General features: G+C 38.2%; 1 protein-coding gene across 1 annotated transcript in view; it reads right to left on the reverse strand.

Moving 5' to 3' along the window:
- Positions 1 to 21,808, reverse strand: part of necab2 (N-terminal EF-hand calcium binding protein 2) — a 148,185-nt gene that overhangs the window by 37,682 nt on the left and 88,695 nt on the right. The window contains exons 8-9 of the mRNA XM_020935321.2: positions 11,846 to 11,925; positions 3,670 to 3,726 (exon numbers count right to left, since the gene is read on the reverse strand). Of these exons, the coding sequence (XP_020790980.1) occupies positions 3,670 to 3,726; positions 11,846 to 11,925 (137 nt within the window). The remainder of the gene's footprint in view (positions 1 to 3,669; positions 3,727 to 11,845; positions 11,926 to 21,808) is intronic.

Below are 21,808 nucleotides of genomic sequence, written 5' to 3' on the forward strand. Positions count from 1 at the left end.
TGACAACTTCAGTTGTACTGACCTTAAACCCTTTCTTCTTTACTATGCATTCATCAGTGTTCTAAGAGTGTCTAAGTGCTGTTCTCCTCTTTAGGTGTGCAGCTGCAGGAAGAGCAGTTACAGACTGTGCAGATTACAGACTCTTCCATGCTTTGGTGTTGTGTTGGAGGATGAAGTGTAACCATCACCTGCTGCACTTTGCCCACAGCAGTGGTGCCACTTACGGCGCACATTAAGAGGCAGCAGCCACAGCGAGAGGCTGAGAGACTGACTTCTGAATTATCAGTTGTCATGGACACAGACTCTGAAGGCTTATTACCACAATAATGCTCATGATTGGTTTGGAACACAGAAAAGCACTAAAACAGCCATGAGCAGAGTTCACAAAGGCACAGGGAACAAGTGCAGGTTAAGAACAAACAACAGAGAAGCAGGGGAAGGAGAAGTTTAGTATGTAAGTGCAAATACAAGTCAAATAGTCCCTAGAGGCTGTTTCTATTTCATACAAAAAATAACTTTTTATTCAGTAGAGCATGGACAAAACTTTCAATGTCCGTGTAATCCTTCAGTCATCCAGGTATGATCCATAGCAAAGAAACATTTAATTCTGTCAACTGGACAAACGTTTAAGAGTGAAGACTGGCCGCTCATCCAAGCATCTGACCAGAACTGAAGAAGCTGCTCGGATGAGCAACGAAACATCTTCACTCTAAAACTTCTGTCCAATTGAAAGAATTTACTTCTTTTGCTACAAAACTTGCTAATGGAGCTCTGTTTGCCTGGGCTGAGGACTGGCACACTGATCCCTTTTGTATACTAGTTGGCTGAAACATCTTTCCCTTCGTCTTACTGAAACAAGGGCATGGCAAATGCTCTCAAACTATTCTAAATGACTAAAGATTCTGTGCATTGCTCAGCCCACAAGCCTACATCATCTATGTACCTGCATGACAATTGTCCATAAATATATGAAAACATGATACAAGCTGTACACAATGACGACAAACCTGATATGATGTGTAGTAGCTTCATTAGTGGGATGCACACTGATTGTTTTATGATAGTGCTCTGAAGGGGGATTGACTTAACCCAGGGAGCCAAGGGCAGGAATTCATAAATGAAAATGAAGCTTATGAAATATGTCAATATATTGTTTTTGGCAAATGCAGCATTTTCAAAAGAATGCCTCATAGAAGTAGAATGCGCCATAAAGCTGATACTAAGCTCTATATTGTTCTGGTTAAATTATATTTAATTCCTGAACTATGGTGTCTCCACAGCACCGTGCTGTCATTAAATATACTTGACAGTAAATTGGAACTATCTTCATAAAATAAATACTGGCTGCAATTTGCTAAAAGTAAATTGTTGATTGCAAGTCGAATCTCCAGCTGCTGTAATCAAGATAATGAACTAAACCATAAGGATAGTTTGTTATAATTAAAGGTCAAATATACAAACAAGCTACCTTCTAATCCTGCTGAACAATCGTTACACCCTCTGTGGTGTGATGTAGGGGGAAAAAAACTGGAACAAATGTTTTCAACGCCAGTGTTCATAAGTTGGCAGATACTTGCATTGTTCTGTATACCCTGCAGCATACATCTCCTATAGATTGCTTTTGTCCTTATTTATTACTTTCTATTTTCAGTCTCTCATCTACAAGACTACAACCACACTAGGCAGGCCAGATCTTCTTACACACAGACTACGCAAGCTGCCTAGGGCCCCTACGCAACTGAGGGGCCCTGCCTTCAGAGTCCAATAGTTTTTTCATTCATGTCTGTCTGTCAATATACAAGAAGTTATGATGAAACGGGCCAAGGTGTGCTCCTCACTGTAAATATCACTTCTGATTAGTTAAATGTGTTTGTACAATACAGCACACTGCCCTCAACCTCTTCCCTCACTCATAAACACACCTGAGCAACAGCACGAGCACAGCAACACACACTGATAATCACAGAAGCTTCTTTTGTCTTTGCTGGACAAGTGAATGACCCATGAATGAGCCACGAATGAGGCTATTGGTGTTCTCAGCCTCTATCCTTACTCTGCCCTGCCCACTTTTGTCTCTAAATGCTCCTAAACCTCACTTTTGTTTATGGTGGCACTTCCGGTTAAATGGGAATCCCATTCATGTCAATGGAGAATTTGGGACAGTTTTGCATCTTAAATATGACATAAATTCGGTTCATTTGATTCTCAACGGGGCTTTAAAACGCCTTTATAATCCGTATTGAACTTAATTGCTGTGAAGATCGGCAGCCCCATACAAAATAATACAACCAGAATAATGATGGCAGATCTCACAGCAACTTCCAGAATAAGGTGAATAAATACTTCACTGTCTGCTGTGGATCTGAACCTGGTCTCAGACTGCATGCGGTGCAGCTCTGGGGGCCGTGAGTATTTTGTATCATTAAAAGTTAAAAGTAAAAGAGGAGCTCAGAGTGCGGGTCGTGCAGTCCGGTGGTGCGGCGCTTCAGATTTATTAATTCTATTTTTGCCAAACACCAAATTCCATCGCAGCCTTTTCCCTTAATACATGAATAGTTATCGCTAACACGTGCCGCCTTCAAAGGTCCAAGCTGCAGGTGGAGCTGCAGCTGGGCCGAGTGCAATCTGAGCGAGGCATACAGATACATATACAGCAAATGATAACAGGTGTGTGTCAAGTTGTTGAATGTTGATAATCAATATCCCGAGTGGCACTGAAGTAGTGGCGACCTCTAAACCAAATTTGCCAAGGGCCCCCTGAAGGTTAGGACTGAGTCTGCCACTAGGTATAGTACTACCAGAGGGAGAAAATGTTTAAACTGTCTCATAACTGTGACCATGGCATTTCTCCCTTGCAGACCACTGATGCATGTACTCTAAAGTGTTACAGACTGAGATTGTGAATATAGGACAAGTGGCACCTCTCTGATTTCTCTCTTGCTGAGGTTTTGTGAGTCCAAAGTATTTATTATTATTTATAATTATTAAGTTTGACTAAGGGTAACAAAGAACAAACAGAAACACTTTCAGACAACACCAATAGCAGCATGGCCCAAGAGGCATGGGGTTATTAATTATATTTTTATTTTCACCCAATTTAAAGTAACATAAAACACATCTAATATATACTATGGAATATTTTTAATTACCTAGATTTTGACCCAAGGATCGATACACAATGATTCATATACCAATTAGCCTTCCCTTGAAAAAAATGCTGGTTACAATCCATGGGTTTCTTAATGGGGAAAAATTGGGACTGTCACCATAGCAATTAACAACTCAAAGAAAATATCTTTTGAATGGTCCCCAAAATGGTAACTATAAACAGGAAACTGTAATGTGACTTAAACTTGTATGATTTAAAGATGCTCTGTGTAGCTTTTTTGATGGATGGCATGTCAACATGGAGATGTTATTGATTTGCCAAGAATGTTCTACAGTCTGCATTTTTCTTACATTTCTCAATTACAGGCAATTTCATCTCAAAAATACTCAGAAAACATACAAATGTGAACTGGCTCCATGGAGATGGAGAAGTTGAATGCAGTACTGGTGCAAATTCCAGGCAAACAAATAAAATCTCCATGGAGGCGGTAGACCGTCCAGCAGAAAAGTTACAAAGTGCACCTTTAAATGAAAGAGAGGTTCGACTGGGGGTGTACTCACTGCGCTGGCCGTGGCATCTGTGTCTGTTAGCCTCTGGTGCAGATCGAACCAGACGGTCTGAAAAAAGCACAGCAACAACAACAGCAGCTCGGAGTCAGTCAGCAGGACAAACAGAACTACTACACCACTATACAAGTATATACAGTATACTGCATATATATGTACAGACAGAGACATGTGTGCACAAGTCTATAGGCAGAGACAGGGGCAGAGACAGAAGGAGGCTTAGTTCAGAGACAGAGACACAGACACAGACAGAGGGAGGGATAGAGGAGCAGCAGGGGGCTGGAGGATATATGCAGAGCCAAATACTGAACAAAACAATGGCATTTGTCAGCAGGAGATGCATGATGCTATTGAATATATTGTGAAGTATTTACAGAGACTCATTTATCAAACCACAAAAACACACAAATTTAGATAATAAAATGCCCTGTCTTTCTACAGAAAAATCTTGCTGTGTGTAGCCGTCCCTCTACAAACAAGTTTAGGAATCATCAGAATTCAGTCAAAAGTTAGTGGTCCTGAAGTTGTTTACAAATTGAACTCTGAACAAAATACTTCTGTTTATACATGAAGCTCAATTCTATTTGCAATCACAATAAATGCCAGAAAAGATTGTTTTCCTCAAATTCTACAGCCCTGATAGGGTTGTAAAAGACAATTTTGAGCTCAAAGCAGCATAACACAGGATAACAACAACAGGAGTTAAATGGTTCAAAAGGAGAAAAGGCTATTTGGTATAACATCAACTGCAAGAAATTCACTACTTCTTCAACACTACAGGCTGAGAACATTAAACCTGTCTATGTTCAGTCATAAATCATATTGCATTCATAGTGACATGACATACTTTACAGTGATTGTATATACTGCTGTTTACGATTGGCTGTTGGTGGATACAGCCTGTAGCAGCACAATATATGATTACATTCATATGTTTCAAAGGGCACACACTTACTGGGATAGCAGTTTGAGAAGACTAAGGCAAGCCACCAACATAATGTGTGTAGCTCTCATCAGTTTGTAGTTTTTATTGTGGCTGATTTGAAAGTGTGCTGTTCAGGGGCTGACAGTCCGTCTTGGTAGTTGTATGCAAACAGTACAAAAAGGTTATACACATTTACTGTGTCAGTGAACAAAAGACGAGTCTATCAAAGTTCACAGGTCTGTGGAGTTGCTGATCTGTCATTTTTCCCTGGTTTTCTCCAGTGGCCTGTGCAGCGTGAGTTATGTAAAGGTATAAATAAATGAGGCGCTGTCGGCAGGCTGCTGCTGTCTCCATGGTGACTGATGAGATGTGATCGCTGTTTACTGCTGCTCCGAGTATGAATAGACTCTGATAACTGAGACTTTAACTCAAAGCAGCAGGATGGAGAAACGGCTGGGGTCTGGCTCAGTGGGCAAGAGGAGCAGTTACGCAGTTACACAAAGTACAGGTACACAAAAGTACACACAAGTACACACAAGTGCACACGCAGAGTGGACCCACACCGCAGGAAGTATGTGAGTCTAATGCAACACAGATGGGCACAGCTGGACTCAGGCTCACACTCGTCTGGTACAAACCAAATGGAGACAAACTACTGAACATTTACAGACTTTTCAGAAACCACGGGGCACTCACATTCAGTCATATATGTCAAGACTACTGCACACCAGTTAGTCTCACCTATCACAAAATGGTGGTTTACTCTGGCTTACCAGAAATATCTCATGTAAACTTGCGAGACAATACACAGTTAAATTTTATACATACACCTTATCAGTCAGTACCAGTGTTTGGAGGTTTGACCTCTTGTATTGTGACTATGACAATTTTGTTAGCACAAAATTACATTGCATTTTTAAAACCATGATGCCATCATCTCTGAGAGTCTGAGGTTCTTCATGTTCTTTTGCCTTTAAATGTTCCTCGCTGTTTTCATAACTGACAGCTGCATTATATGACGCTCCAGACACTGCCTCAACAGGAGATGATGCAATTTTGGTGAAGTCTGTTGAAACTAATTCTGTTCAAATCAGCAGCAAAAGTATAATGTTGATTTTACCCTAAAACTCTCCAAGAGCTGAAAGTGAACACACATCAACTGCCAAGTCACAAGTTTTATCTGTGGACAGATGACCAACCTCACAGTAAGAATGCACATTTATCCTTTTTCACGTAACTGAATTTATGCATGATGGTCACCTGTGAATCTTCCATTTTCCAAATGGGCATGAATAACAGGTGGATTATCCAATCAGGGACAGATAAATTATATTTTATTTGTAATGAGCTCCTTCGTTTCACATACAAAAAAACTCTAATGTGATTGCACAACCACATATGGTCAGGCTTGAGACTCGGCGGAGAGCCTGGGGACCAGACTGATATCAATCTGTATAAAAAATACAGAGAGATATCATTTTGGACTTGCCAGGCAAATGTTTAATGCCATAATCTGGAACATTCCAGGCAATGCCATAACTTCTCAATTGTGACAATCAGGTAGCAGACCTCCAGGAAAGTTACATAGTGTACTTTTAACATGCTGTTTATTGTAATTTACTGTGTTCTATCCATATGTCAGACAGACAGTGCATTTTGCCCTGAAAGATCATCAAATCTAAATATTTATAATACCTGTATTCTGTATTCTGGTGGCTATGAAGATTAGACTACAACTGACAGTACTGGAACAACCAAATACAGCAGCGCAATCAGAGTCTAGTGATGCAGAAACACATTGAAAGAAACATTTTCTGTGGTACATAGACAACATCATGGCAGTTTTCTAGTAAAACAATGCTAAGATACACAACACTGGTATTTTGAGCTAGTTTTTGCAGGTAGTAAGATCTTGGTATGTAATAACAAGACACTAGATGTTTTATCTTTCAGACATTCATATTCCTAATAATTTAACATTTTCATATAACATTGCCAATAGAATTTTCATAGAATTTCATCCTCAGAATTGAGCACGTATTTCATCAGACACACAGTGTAACTCTATCAAACACATGTATTTGGTGGCTCAGTGCACAAAACTATACTGGCTCATGACCCGAGTAAACACTAAAAAGAGATATGGTCTGACAAGGTGCAGAGAACAGTAAATGAGAAATGAAATCACCTGGGAATCAATGTAAGCTTTGTGTGCCAGGTCTAAATGTGTGAAAACAGAAAAGATACTGACAATTGTCAAAAGTCTTCACTGATTCATGGTTTAAAGGTCCTTTATTACACAAAATGGACACTTCTGAGATTTAAGCCATGTTATAATGTTGCTGCCTCTTCAAAAACATACCTATAGTTGTGTTTTGTTTCATTCACACATGTTTGAGTAATCCTTTATTATTAGTCTATCTACATCTCCAAAGCTCAATCTTTTTACTCATTTTTGACCCATTCCAGGGCTGAAATCATCTAGTGAAGGTAAATGGAGTTTAAAAACACAGTGGAGCGCTTCCTTTATTCCCACATGACATCACAAGATGGAACAAAGTGTTTTCTGTTTAAGAGAAGAACTCTGCCTAAATATGCAGGGTTTGTGTGCTAAACATGTGTGAACGAAACATGACTAGGTCTGTCTGTGATGAGGAAACATTATAACTAGGCATGCACTTATACCACTTTTTGAAAACCAATACAAATATACTTTCTGATACTGAGTACCAATACCAATACTTTAACTGTCACCCCCATGAACATACAATGGCAATTAAGGGAATTGCAGATTTTATTTTGACTCTTTGATCAATACAAAATTTGATGCAGTAATGCACAGCCAACTTAGCTACTATCAGTCATGAAGCTTATTGACTCGATGTCATGTACCATTGACCTAAAATGAGTTTCCACAGCACTGAACACTTTAGGCAACATCACGTCTGTGATGTAGCGATGACTGGGCAGCTCGTATTTGGGCTCTAGAACATCTATAAGATGCTGAAACCCAATATCATTGACTGAAAGTGGCTGGTCATCCAGCACAATGTATTGGGTAATGCCTCAGTTATTTTTGTTGTTACCTTTTTTCTCGCTTCTTGAAAACCTCGGTTAAAGTTGGCTGTTGACGACTAGTGCTAGCTTTGGTGAACTAAATTGCTCGTATTAAAAGAGGTGTTTTCCCTTCCACCTCTCGACACCTTGGCACCACATAATTTACAATCCTTACTCCTGTCGTCCTCCTTAATACTAAAATACTTCCAAACTTCTGACGATGACATGATTGAGTATTATTTGCGCATATGACTAGCCATGTCTTCTGAGTCTTTGTCTCCCCCTAGACACTGAAGTTAGGTAGAACAACAATCCTGAATGTGACCAGTGATGTTGTGTAGTGTTGTGTAATAGTGGTATCGGCGCGTGGTATCAACAAATGTTTAATGAGTACGAGTAGGAGTATATTAAAGAAGTATTGGACCGATACACAATGCCAGTATCGGTATTGGTGCATCCCTAATTATAACATTGATCAGAGATTATACAAGGTCTTTGTCATGGTGGGCAATCACTCACTTGTAAGACTGAGTGATAAGTTGTTAGACAGTACCTAGGATTTTGCTTTTTTAAATACCATCAACATCTGCTCATTCCCCAGCGCAGAATAGTTTGTTTTTGTTGAAAAGAAACATAGATTTGTAAAAAAAATAATAATAAATTTTGTCATTCGTTACATTTATGTCTGTTTAATTTTAATTAGTTAATTTTATTCCTTTAGTTCTGTTCTTTGTAGATTGGCAAAAAGTGAACATATTCTTGTAGTGATTAAATGCGTGGTACATAATTACCCAGTTTATTTTCTTTTTAAATGTCCTGTATATTACATAAATCATACTTTTGTGAGCTGTTAGAATGTTGTTACCTCCTCAAAAACATACCTGGAGTTATGTTTTGTTTCATTTACACATTTTTTTTGTAACCCTGGTTATTTGTCTGCCTACATCTCCAAAGCTCAAAATGCTGTGAGCTACATTGTGATGTCATGATGCAGTTTTAGAAATGGAAAATTCCAAGGCTGAAATCATCCAAATGATTCTAGCAAAGATGTATGGAGTTTAAAAACACAGAGCAGCACTTACCACAAGACATGACAAGGTGGAACAGAGTGTTTTCAGTTCAAAAGAACAACTCAGGCTAAATATGCAGGATTTGTGTGAATGAAAGGATGTGAATGAAACAAAACACAACTCCAGGTCTGTCTGTGATGAGGAAAAAACATTCTAACATACTAGATCAGGAAATAACTTAATATGGGCCCTTTAATTCTTTTTGCTTCCATGTGTCCAGAGTTTATCTTTACAGGTCATGGGTGAGGTGATTACTGTGCATTTCTCTATCTGCAGACCTCCTCATGTGTCCTTCAGCAGAAAAACAGTTGAGGAAAAGCTCTATTAGATTAAGCCCTGAGGCGATAGCTAAAGATTGTTTCTAAACACAAGCCTATAGCCAGTGCTGCACCTTATCCTATTATTTCTCCCATATGTGATTGTAGCTTTGGTCCAGCCCTTCCCCCTCACTGCACCATCCTCTGCTCCATAGACAGCAGTGTCTACTGGGGATCCATTAGACCATACACATTTATGTGAGAAGAGCTCAGGCTGAGAAATATGAACAAAATAGGCTCAATGCTAGCAGTAGAGGAGGTTTGTATAGATCTCATAGAACTACAAATGATGCCCTTAGGTGGGGCCTCTGTCTGTCTCTGTCTTTTCCTTTTGGCTAATCTATTTCACAGGACACCAGAGCAAATAATTCATCTTGATTTAAAACATTTCTGTGCTTCATTTCCTCTCACAACATTCATAAATCCCATCTTTGGTCTCTTGTCTTCCTTCCAATAAATATTTGTAATCCATCTTCTGATGTCTCTGATATGGTTTCCAAAACGTAACATGGGCTGTCTCTCTGATGTGATGAGGTACCAGTGATTTTTGTTTTGATCCAAGATCAGCCAATACAAGAAGCACAAAACTGATCTGACGCTGATACCAAAACAATAAACAAATACTGAAAATAAGCTCTTCGATTATTCAAGACCTAAAAATAATACTATTTCAAAAAAGTGCTTTTCTGTTGATTATGGTCAAAACCATTAAAGGTGGACTGTGTAACTTTTGCTTGTCTCCATGGGGATGTTATTGCTTTGCCTGGTATGTTCCACCCTATGACATTAAGCACATCTACTGTATTTCCATGGTAACAGGCAAGTAATGACACCAGGCCAAATTACAGGTCAGATCTGTGGAGATACCCAGCTTGCAGTATGAATGCATGCTTTTTCGTTGAACTTGTGAGCAATAAAACACCTGTACTTATATTAATGTTCAGAATTTTGGACATAGGGCCTCATTTCCTAGTGAGCCAGAGTGTTGGAGGCGTGTGGAGACACTTTTTTAAATATTCCATCCAGTCCTTGTATTTGCAGAGGTCACTGGTGCTAGCCTAGTGCATGTCAATGGCCATAGTTAGCCTGCCACTAAAAACAGTCTTACCACTCCACAAAGTACCTGAAGAAAATCTATTATTACACCAGACTGTCGGTGTGAATGTCTGTGTTGATAGAATAATTTTAGAAGTAAAACCAACCTTGCATTTGAAGGATTTATGTCTGAGCAGAAGAAAGTTCTATCAAGAAGTACTTCTTGATAGAAAGCTTAGCAGCGGCGGACTGATATATGAGAAAATAGTTCCTCAACATGTGACGATTCATGTGATGCAAGGTTAGTTTAGTTTTATTTCAAACATTATTCTATCAACACAGACATTTACATCGACAGTCTCTCCACACATCTCCAACACTCTGGCTCGCTAGGAAATGAGGCCCTATGTCCAAAATTCTGAACTGTCCCTTTAAATGTTTAATGTCATCCTATGGAATATTCAAGGCAAAGCAATATCATCTCCATGGACACAAGCAAGTGACAAACCCTTAACCACAAAAGTTACACAGTGTACCTCTAAGATGAATATTACTGTTTGAGGCTCAACCTAAAAGTGGCAAATATAGTAAAAAAAAAAAAAGGTGAAAACACACTTGCATTATGGATGGTATGAAAGAAAGTTTGACATACAGTAAATCATCAGCACATTACACCAATAACTAGAATCAATGCTGTGTTCCATGGAGGCTAATAGAGAACAATTACATAATTAATGAGAATATTTGTGTGAACTGCGAGGAGCTGAGGGGAACTTTATAGGCCAACTGTGCAAATAAACTCAACATAATTTTTACTTGGGCAGTTTGAAGAGTTCTTTGGCTAAAACTTTGACAAACTGTGAGACATTAAGAGGGATGTTTCTAGATTAACAGACTTCTGTCAGCTGCCATGTGGACACAGTAAGAGCTTAAGAGATCTGACAAATTAATAAGTCAGAAAAGTCATTGTGTGTATTTATAGTGTCATATAATTGGAGAGCAGAGCAACAAAACTGTGAAGTTGAATGTTCAAAAATCACAATATTACGGTGTTGCATACTCACAACAACATGAAACTGTATGGCATCCCAGATAGAAGTACGCCCTTGTGTAATGTGGAAGACAATGCAGTGCAATCAGTGGTGGAAGAAGTACTCACATTTGTGTAAAAATACAGATACCAAAGCAAAAATACCCAAGTAAAAGTAAATTTAAAAATCTACCTAAGTAAAAGTATTAAAGTACCTGTTTAAAAATGTACTTAAAGAGTAAAAAGTAAATGTGTTTTGGCCTGAGTTTGGGATAATAAATAAAGCTAACAAAGCTTCAAGTGTAGTGATTTTGATATCGATTTGTACTGAATTTTGAAAACAGAAATAATTGATTTATTTTCCTAGCTGCTTTTATTTATATAGATTAGTTTGCTCAAATTACGACCTTCATGAAAAAAAAAAATAAAATACTGCAGGTTTTCAGCAGGTCTCATGCAATAATAAAAATACCTTTACTTTTCAGTCCAGTTCAAAAATGTAATGAAGTAAAAAGTACAGATACCTGCTCTCAAATGTTGTATGTAACGTACTTAAGATACCTACAATTTTTACTTAAGTACAGTAGCCTACTTTACTACTTTTACTTTTTGTTATGTTCCACCACTGAATGCAATGAAGTGAAAATGTCCGTATGTGTTATGAGCAAGATGGGGATGCTTAAATCTGTTAATAAATGAGTTACTTAAAATAGCCCACTGTATGTTTGACTCTCACCTTGTTTTCCAGTCGTCCGATGAGCTCAGACAGACGGTTGATCTGAGCCTCCAGACCTTCTTTCCTCACCTCCACTGCTCCTGCCACACAAAAGAACACCTCTGTTAGCAATATGGTTTTAAAAGCAGCACTGGGTGGAATGCAATAAAAGCATCCAGTGAACCAATATCGAAATACGTAATTGGCCAATCTTAAAGGTTTTTGGAGGGTCCGTCAAATGCTTTTATTCATGAAGATGTTATTGCTTTGTCTGGGATGTTTCACAGTGTCATTACACCTTTTTATCTTCATGGAGACCAAACCAGACCAAGTTAAAGTAAAGTTCATACTGTGGAACATTCCAGGCAGATTTCCAGGCACAATTTTACTGAAAACAAGGAAGGAGTGAGAGGAGCTTTTATTTTTTCTAAACTAAAAGTCCAGAACAGAAGCTCCTCAAGGACAAGGCTCAAAAACGGTGAGGATGACTGTGTTTTATTGGTCCCATGTAACCACAATATTTCCAGCAGAGTGCCTCTTACCTTTTTTGACAGTTTTTTTAGTCTATCACAAGCGAGTTTATTTACTACAATCTTCTTCACTGACAGTTATTTTACTATTAGGCCTGTCACGATAACAAATTATGAAGCACCATATATTGCTACAGAGAAATATTGCCATAAAAGATAATTGAAACTACTGACACACTAACAATAAAGCAAGATAATACCAGTAAACCATTTTTAAACTGACAGAATCATTAAAATGCCTGAACCTCAATAAATAAATAACAGAATGAACCAATAACTAGCCACAGAACACACTTATTTAACCTTTTACATCTTAAATCTTATTGTATTAGAACAAAAAATACCCCAAATCTCCCCTCTTTTACAAATAAATTGTACAAAGGATAAATATTGAGCCCCAAAATATATTGCTTTAGCTTTTATATGTTTAAGTTGATATAATAATTATTCTAACAGGTCTATTTACTATATCGTATTATGTATGTTTACTTGATAGTGTATTGTTATTTCTTATTCCACGCATGCATAATTCAGGTGATAAAGTAGGCAATTAGTGTGTTTATCCACATCTGTTTGGTCAGGGCCTGCATAAGCTTAGTCGCACTGGGAACCGATTCCTTTGAGATTGCCTTTTAATTAGATATTTTTGTCCACAAAGCATGACACATCTTTTTAAGTTGACATTTAACTCCTCAAAGCACTCCATACGGTCCGATTCTTCATTTTAGACCTACTTTTTGGACATTTTTTGCTCCGCTGACCCCCTCTCCCTTCCCTATCTGCTAATTGGAGTGCTTCAGCCCACTCTTCATTAAAAGCTTTAACAACCAGTCAATTAGGAGCTCCCTCCCTCTGCCCTAAACACACACACTCGCTCACCCGCCCGCCAAACTCGTAACCATGGTGACTAGGCTAGATAAAAGCCGGACAGTCATTTGGTAGGACTTAGAAAATAGGTGTCCCAGTCGATTACAGAAGCGTGTGAGGAATTAGGGGCTTGAAGTCACAGTGGGCGCACACAGGGACGAGCGGGGACGAGGGTATGGGGGCTGTTGACTTTATACTCAATTAAACTTGATGTGACTTATTCTGCGTTCACATAATTTGGCTCTTCACTCTGCCCCAGACCAGATTTAAATGTGGGTTCATGAATAAACAACCAGTAAATGAAGCCAAATGAAGTCAAATGTATTTGTTTTTGTTCTTCGCTGTATTGGAATCTTGCCGTTTCATGATATAAAAATCTAACAAATGTGCAGGAAAAAAGGAGGATTAATAAAAAAGGTTTTGTTAAAAGCTCTGTACCTGATTTTTACAATCTTAAAGGGCCCATATTATGCCATTTTTTTGATCCAACATCATCAAGAACAAACCTGGAGTTTTGTTTTGTTTCATTCACAAATGTTTTACACTTGTGAGTTCTTCTCTCAAACGGAAAATATTTTGTTCCACCTGGTGATATCATGTGGTAATACAGGAAGAGTTCCACTGTGTTTTAAAACTTAATATTCCTTCCTTAGAATCATTTGGATAATTTCACCCATGGAATTGCCAATCTCTACTGAATTAGAGGTAAATGTTAACATGAAAAACTATGGCTTCATGACATCACAAGGTGGAATGGAGCATTTTGAGCTTTAGAGATTTAGACAGACTAATAATAAAGGGTTACTAAAACATGTGTAAATGAAACAAAACACAAATCCAGGTATGTTTTTGATGAAGTAACAGCATTCTAACATGACTTAAAGTTCACAAGAGTCAATTTTGCATAATATACGACCTTTCAAAAACTTGAAACTCTGACCTAGTTCATTTGAAATGGTTTGCAGTGGTCCAAACCAATTCCTCACTTACTTTATGCATTCTGAGCATCCAAGTTACTCTCTGCTTTTTTCACAACTCTGAGACCAGAGCAAAGTTTGCCGTCACAGTAAAACTAGCATGCTAACGCGCATTATCAGGCAATAAAACGCTTCATAATTTGATGGAGCGCAGCGGACATATTTTGACCTCAAGAGCTACTTGTACAATAGTATATTATACATACTTTGCTCAAATACGTGGGAAAAAAAATAGGGTTCACACATTTACATCTGAAATATGCAGGGTTTGTGTATTAAACGTGTGAATGAAACGAAACACAACTCCAGGTATATTTGTGATGAGGAAGCAACATAATAACAGATCAAACTAGAAAAGCACTCAGAGAGCGCAGACCTCCGCCAAGGACTACCCCCATTTTTTATATAAATTGCGATAAAATCAGTCTTCTGGATCAGATGTGGATCAGCCTTTGGAATATGAAAGAGGATCCCATTGTCCATCCCTGAGTCAAATTTCATGGGGTTTGGTCAATAATTAACCGAGATATTGAGAAACAAAATTTTTGGCCCCATTTACCACAATGTTAACTAAAATTTCAAAGTGATCCAGAATCCAGGATTTCTTCCGGATCACCCCCAAAATGAAATCAGTTCTTCCTTTTCACATTTCCAACAAATCCTGAAAATTTCATCAAAATCGGTCCATAGCTTTTTGAGTTATGTTGCTAACAGACAAACAAACAAACAAACAAACAGACAGACAAACGCCGGCAAAAACATAACCTCCTTGGCGGAGGTAAATATAGAGTAATATGGGCCTATAACATTGTAACTTCATTCAAACTCAAAATTAGCATGATTTGTTTTCACAATCAGGCAAAGATAACACATTTAAACAGGTTTCAGAGCAATACATGTTTGTGCAACACTGAAAATAATATCAGTCTGGTGTTACAAAACCTGCTAACCTGTAATCCGCATCAGTGCAGTCTTTAATGTTGCACCTCACATGTCAGCAGCACTATAGACCGAGACCCTCCACCTAAACATACCGGTGGATATTTTTAGCATCTTTCTTCTCTTAGCCTTTGTTCCTGGTCCCACTCATCTCCTACACGAAGCTTCGTCTCCTTTCTGTTTGTGATTTAGAGTCTGCACAGAGAGCTCACCTATTTCTACCCACATCTACAGATTGAAAGGAGCAGAAAATGAAGCTAAAGTTTGAGCCTGGCCTTTTCAGTGAGCAGTGAGGGGGAACCAGGATTAACTCATGTACAGGACGAAGCGGAGGGAGAGAGGGGCAGGGGGTGGGTGGGTGCAATGGGATTCGGGGCTATTAATCAATCGACTTGTCCCGACCTGAGACAAAGTGCCCCTGACATGAAGGGGCTGGGCTGTCAGAGCTGTTTGAGCCAGTGGAGAGGGTGCAGAGTGGGGGAAGAGGGAGGTGAGAGGTAGATGGGTTTAAAGAGGCATTACTGACAATGTATGTTAAAAAGTCATTTATCAATATTGTGCTTCCACTGTAGTCATGGAAAACTAATTTAAACAGGATTAATGACATGTGCATTCAAAGGTCACATAGTATGTCAAATCAACTTTATCTTCTAAAGACCTATTGTGCTTGTGTCTGCTATGTAGGTATAATCTAGCCAGGCTGGCGCTACCTAGTGCCTCCGCTAGTGCCTCTCCAGCGACTAGGTCAGGAATCACAATACAGTAGACGGTTTGTAAAAACCATGGAAGACCGAGGATTTAAAGCCAGAACAAACCGAATGTTTGGTGAATTTTATGAAGGGGAAAGACGTTATTGAATTTCTTCCTACGGGATTTGGGAAAAGCTTAATATACCAGTTAGCAGCACTTTACATATGTCATGACCAAATAGCAGCGATTGGTTATAAATAAAAAAAAAGTACCCGCCTACTGTCGAGCGAACGCATTCTAATGCTGCGAGGTCATACAGATTCCACAAAGTGAAACCGGCTGATGAATCAGGCTAGGTGTAATCTATGACACCCCTGCATCATTATGTTATAATTTGGACATTTTAAATTGTAACATTCATTTAAAATGACATAATAAAAGTTTTTAATGTGGAACTCTGCTGACTTCTGCGTTAGAAAACTGTGGTGACCAATGGGAGCTGACGTTGCTGTAAACATGATCACAACGGTGAGGTTTTCAGCCCATCCTATAGATATATAGATAGCTGCAGATCACACTAGCGAGCAGAATATTCTTTTTCATTTGTAGCAAAATGACTATGCAACGCTAGTGAATCCTGTGTGTATCACTGATACAAGGGGAAACTATAACATGGCTGAAAAGCTCAGAAAAGTAGTTTTTTGCAGAATAGGTCTGCTTTAATAATAATAATGGTGTTCAATAATCATTAGCTTGTTGAGTTTTATTTTGATTGTTTCATGTATATTTGTGTATTCCTGTATTGTCCTGCGTTCAAAGCTTGAGTGCTCGAATGCCCCACATCTCCACCCACTCCCCTGTACTTATTAGCAATTATTCATACATGACGTGTTAAAAAGTGTCTTGTTGCTATATTCAAAAATTAAAAAGGTAAATGAAAATATTCCCATGAATAGGGGGAGTTTCTCAGTTCTGCTCTTTTGAAATCAATGAACCTTTGTGTTGTTTCTATTGTTAAACCATTTTACATCAATACTGAACAATCAACAAACATAAACAATGATCTACTTATGTTATCGCTCAAAACTAAACACCAAAAAAGCATAATATTTTTCACAATCAAAAGTATATTTTTAAGGAACTTTTTTTCTTTTCTTTTTTTTACATTCTGCCTTATGCATTTTTGTTGTTGTCTTCCTGTCTGTAGTTTTCAGTTAAAGTAACAACAGGGACCAGCCCCTCTCCTGTGCGGAGGTCAACACCTGCTTCAAGTGTGATTGAAGACTGAGCTAACAGGATTGATTAGGCTGATAATCAGACTAAGTAGCTATTTTGTTTCGTGCTAACTGGTTTATGTTTAAAAGCTGGTTGTAATTTCCCCTTGACAAATCAATAACTAGCTGAGCGTGCATGTGGACAATGTCATTATGAAATGTAAACAGTAAGTCTTACAATGTACTTATCTGAATTTAAATGAGACTTCTGCAGTCAGAGCTGGTCTAGATGTTACAGGCCAAATGGTGTGAAAATGTTTTTGTTAGTTTGGAAATAAAGTGTTGTAATTATGATTGAACACAAGCTAACAAGATTTACTAGGACTATAATCAGGCTAAGTGGCCATTTGATACCTGATAACCTGATTTCTGTCTCAAAAGGAAGTTGTATTTTTTCTGTCAATACCAATGCACTGGAAGAGCTCCATCAAGAAAAGACCCATCTTCTAGATCAGTGGTAAACATTTTATCAATGAAGCCACCCAGCTGCAGACATGCTAACAGAGTAAAAAATGTCTTCCCTTGTATGGAAAACACTCCTTCCTTTTTGTGATGTCATGTGGTAATACCCCACTGCACTGCAGTGCTCCACTGTGTTTTTAAACTCCATAAACTTTCACTAGAAAAAAAAAAACCAACATATTTGAAAGCAGTTAGGTCTGATATTTAGTGCATGTACGGTATATATTCTTCTACAAAGCATTGATTCTTCTGCCAAAGAAGTAGATGAATATCACTAGCCCCTGGTGGAGAGGGCGGGCAGTGGGTTTAATGCAAAATGAGAATGATATTTTAATGTCCTGTGGACATTACCCAGACCACTTGTGTTTGGTTCAATATCAGTAAAGAGCTGCAGTGATGGGAAATGCCCACGCTGAACAGACCAGAGTCCAGAGTCTGAGGATAATGGAGCTCTGTATGTGCACACACATTTTATAGTTTTTGAGTTTATTCAGATACTATTTTAATACGTTTGACAGTTTTACTTCTTTCCACTCCTTTTTGATCTTTTTTTTTTTTGCTCTCATTTTTGCAAGTGTATAAATGGTACAGAAAAGTTTTGTTGTAATGTTAAGCTGACTGACATGACAGTAATGTGTGAAAATGTAACTGGGGTGGACGACAACATTAAGGACTGAGAAATAGCATGGATTTTCTCAGAATCAACAATCAAAGCACCAAACTATTACTTATCTCAGGTATAAGAAGTGATATTTTATATTATTTTTTCTTCTGAATGTTACGAGAACTTACGAATACTAGTTATTTCCACATTTGAGAGACAAATTAGTGGCTGTGGTTGGATCGTCTTAGGTTTGGACAGAGGTTTTTAATGCTCTGTGGTCCAATTCCAGACCCTGGATTTGAAGGAAATGTAGATGGGACTGTATGGTCAGGCACCCATTACTAACATTTGCAGCGTTATTTTCTTTTGAGTTTTTTATTGGAAACAACACTAAACCTAAAAGGGTTGCTGTTTAAAGTTGGCAATAGTGGAAACAGAACAGAATTACATTTTGTTACACTAAAGATATTCAAAATTTTGCAGAAAACGTATAAAGTTAGCTGTCAACCATCTAAAGTGAATTACTCTCTCAATTTCTCTACATTCTTCACAGTCACTATCACTGTTCAGTATCTGCATGAGTTTTCAGAGTCAGAAAATAGATAATTTAAACTGATATCTGAGATGCATGACATTTAGAGCATCCCCAGTCCACTCTCTGCAGACTTTCTCCTCTGTTGAGTTTGGAACAGGCTGCAGATAGCTTGTTGATCTTTAGCTCAGTGTAAAATGATCATCTTGAGCCTGATTAAATAGCTTATCCCTTATCTGTTATAGCATTAGAACACATGCACTATATTTAAAACTGTCGGAGAAAAATTAAAGTGCCGGGATGTTGGTATTCTTAAACCTATCCTCCTTCTCTAAAGCTCCATCTCAGGTTTATCCCCTCGTCGCTGTGGTGACAGATGAGTGGACTTGGGTGGGGAAAAAGTGAAAATCTTGTTAGACCGACCTGTCAGATTGCCACTGCGGTGACAGGGAGGATTCTTCTTTTAAGAAGTGTCAGTATTTCAGCGCTAACAAACTTTTCCCATCCTTTTAGATCTGTCTACACAAAGTCGTGACATAAGGTTTCACCGCCATTATTAGAAAGTGTCTGCTCGGAATAATGGGAATTTTTTGAAGCACAGACAAAGTTTTCTTGGAGTCAGGGATAAAATATGATTGTATACAAAATCTGTGGTTTCACAATTTGAAGTAAGAGACAACACAGGCTGGAAAGGACAAAGAAAACAAAACAGGTGTATTTCAAGTATTTCTGTCGCTGCAGCCTCAATAACATCTAATTGCATTGTGATACAGACCTAAAAAAATGTGTTCTAAGACTTTTTAGAAGTGTTGTGGCTCTGTCAAACTTGTGTAAAATGCAAATATTTGAAAGTTTCACTGTCACCATCGTCTGTGGTTCTCCGCTGTGAATATGTTTCTATATGCGGCCCTCTGTGAAAAGAGTCTGGACACCCCTGCAGTAGACGTTGCAAATATTTGTATTTAAGTTCTAAGTTGCTTTACTTGGATCTGTTGTGAAATTCATTTAGACTTTTTATATACTATATTACTAGCCAGGCTGGCACCACCTAGTGCCTCTGCTCAATTTAATTTCTCTCCAGCAACTAGGTTAGGAATCAGAATACAGTACACTAGACGTTTCGCAAAAACCCTTTGTTCGAGGGGTTCGAGTCTGTGCACCAGCCAATCAGCGAAGAGCCATACATTCTGTGTTGGCAACGCTGGAATAAAGAGAATGTTTGGTGGATTTTTTCAGTGTGAAAGACGTTATTGCCCTTCTTCCTACAGGATTTGGGAAAAGCTTAATATCACGACCAAATAGCAGTGATTAAGTACCCACCTACTGTTGACCGAATGAATTCTATTGCTGTGAGGTCAGACAAAGTGAAACTCTCTGATGAATCAGGCTACTATATATACTATATATACTATATATATTAAGTGCTCAAACAGATCTCACGTTCAAGATATGAGTTCACACATGTATTGGGATAAAAAAGTCTAAAAGTCTAAAATCAGTAAAAGAAAGTTTGATCCAATAAGTAAATCTATTCTTTGTTCAGTAAAGCGATGGCAGCAGAACAAAGCTGTTAGTTATAATGCAGAGTTTGGCCTCTGAGAGAGAGAGCGTCAATTCAGAGTGTGGAGGTGTTTAAGATGGAAGAATTCAACCTCTGTACCTGTCTGTTGTACTGAGACTTATATTAACCTCCTAAGACATTTGACAGTAACAAAGTGCATAGGTCAGAAGAACTTATACTGGTAACTACTAATTAAGCATAAGCCTTAAGAAACTATTTGTTCATAGTGAATTAAGTCTTTCTTTGTGCTTTATTACAGCTAATAAAGGTGTTATTATAAAGTGTTACAGTCATTTAGAAAATATAGCTTGTTTTCACTGTGTTAAAACTAAAACATATTCTGACTTCAAAGACTGTTTCATATTCGAGCGCCTTGGCCTATATATAGAAAGTCAAAACTCCTGGAAATCAAACATTACTTGCAGTGACGGGAGAATAACTGTCAAACTGAGATGGTGAGTGACTGTATAGAGTTCTTTGATATCGCTGGTACTTTTTCAGAAGCTACAGACTGCGTTCTCTTCTGTTACTTGTGAAGAGTAAATGTCACAAAGGCTTAAGGGAAATACATTTGTAGCAGCTCACGTATTGGCTGGGTGTTATGAAGGATTATAGACCGGTGTTGTGGTTTTGTGATCTCAGCTCATCCTTTTGTCCTGCTCACACACTTGAAGAAGTGGACTAGCACTCCGCTCCAGTCAAATGAAGCTCACTGAGACTTGTAGTCTGTGTAGTAGTGAGTGTATTTGGAGCAGAGATCTCTATTAGGAATAGGAATGGAAAATATTTTTTCCAGCTTTGCTTAAAGGTGCATTGTGTAACTTTTCTGGTGGAAGGTCACCTGCTTCTTTCTATGGATATGTAATTGCTCTGCCTGCAATGTCCCACACTATGACATTAACAGGGTTCCCACTCTTCTTCACTGACAACATTTTTAAAGAATTTCCATGACTTTTTCATGACCTAAAGTGAATTTTCCATGACTTTACAGCACCTACATGTGTAGAATTAAGTTCACTTTTAGTGCTAAATATGAAATGTTCCACTCACCTTAGGGTTTGGTATTATACTTTTTTTAACATTCAAAATACTGTCAGTGCATTTTTTGCCATCTCTTTTAAAAAAGGTGCATAAGTTCAGAAATAATCATAATAGCCTAATAAGAGCTTAACAGAACGCTGTAGTTGTGTGAAAGAGATACCTAGAAAAACAGCCATTCTGACTGTGAGTGGGGTTGCCTCTCTGCGGATCTGACCTGTAACTTGGTCTGGTTTGGTCTCCATGAAGTGTACTACTGTATACTGTGAAACATTCCAAAGCAATAACACCTCCATGGAGAAAAGCATTTGACAGAACCTCCACCAGAAAAGTTAAACAATACTCCTTTAAGCAATATTTGTGCTTAAAACACTAAAATCTGCAATGATTTTATGACTCCACCCTTGAGAAGCAATGTTATTGTGTGTTGCTTTGGAGTAATAATACAAGTTTAGATGCACAAGAGAGAGTGAACATTTATCCATAAACTAATTTCAGTTCAACAGTTCA

The sequence above is a fragment of the Boleophthalmus pectinirostris genome, unplaced genomic scaffold (assembly GCF_026225935.1).
Source record: "Boleophthalmus pectinirostris isolate CB_2022bp ecotype Guang Dong unplaced genomic scaffold, ASM2622593v1 HiC_scaffold_2, whole genome shotgun sequence".
NCBI classification, from domain to species: domain Eukaryota; kingdom Metazoa; phylum Chordata; class Actinopteri; order Gobiiformes; family Gobiidae; genus Boleophthalmus; species Boleophthalmus pectinirostris.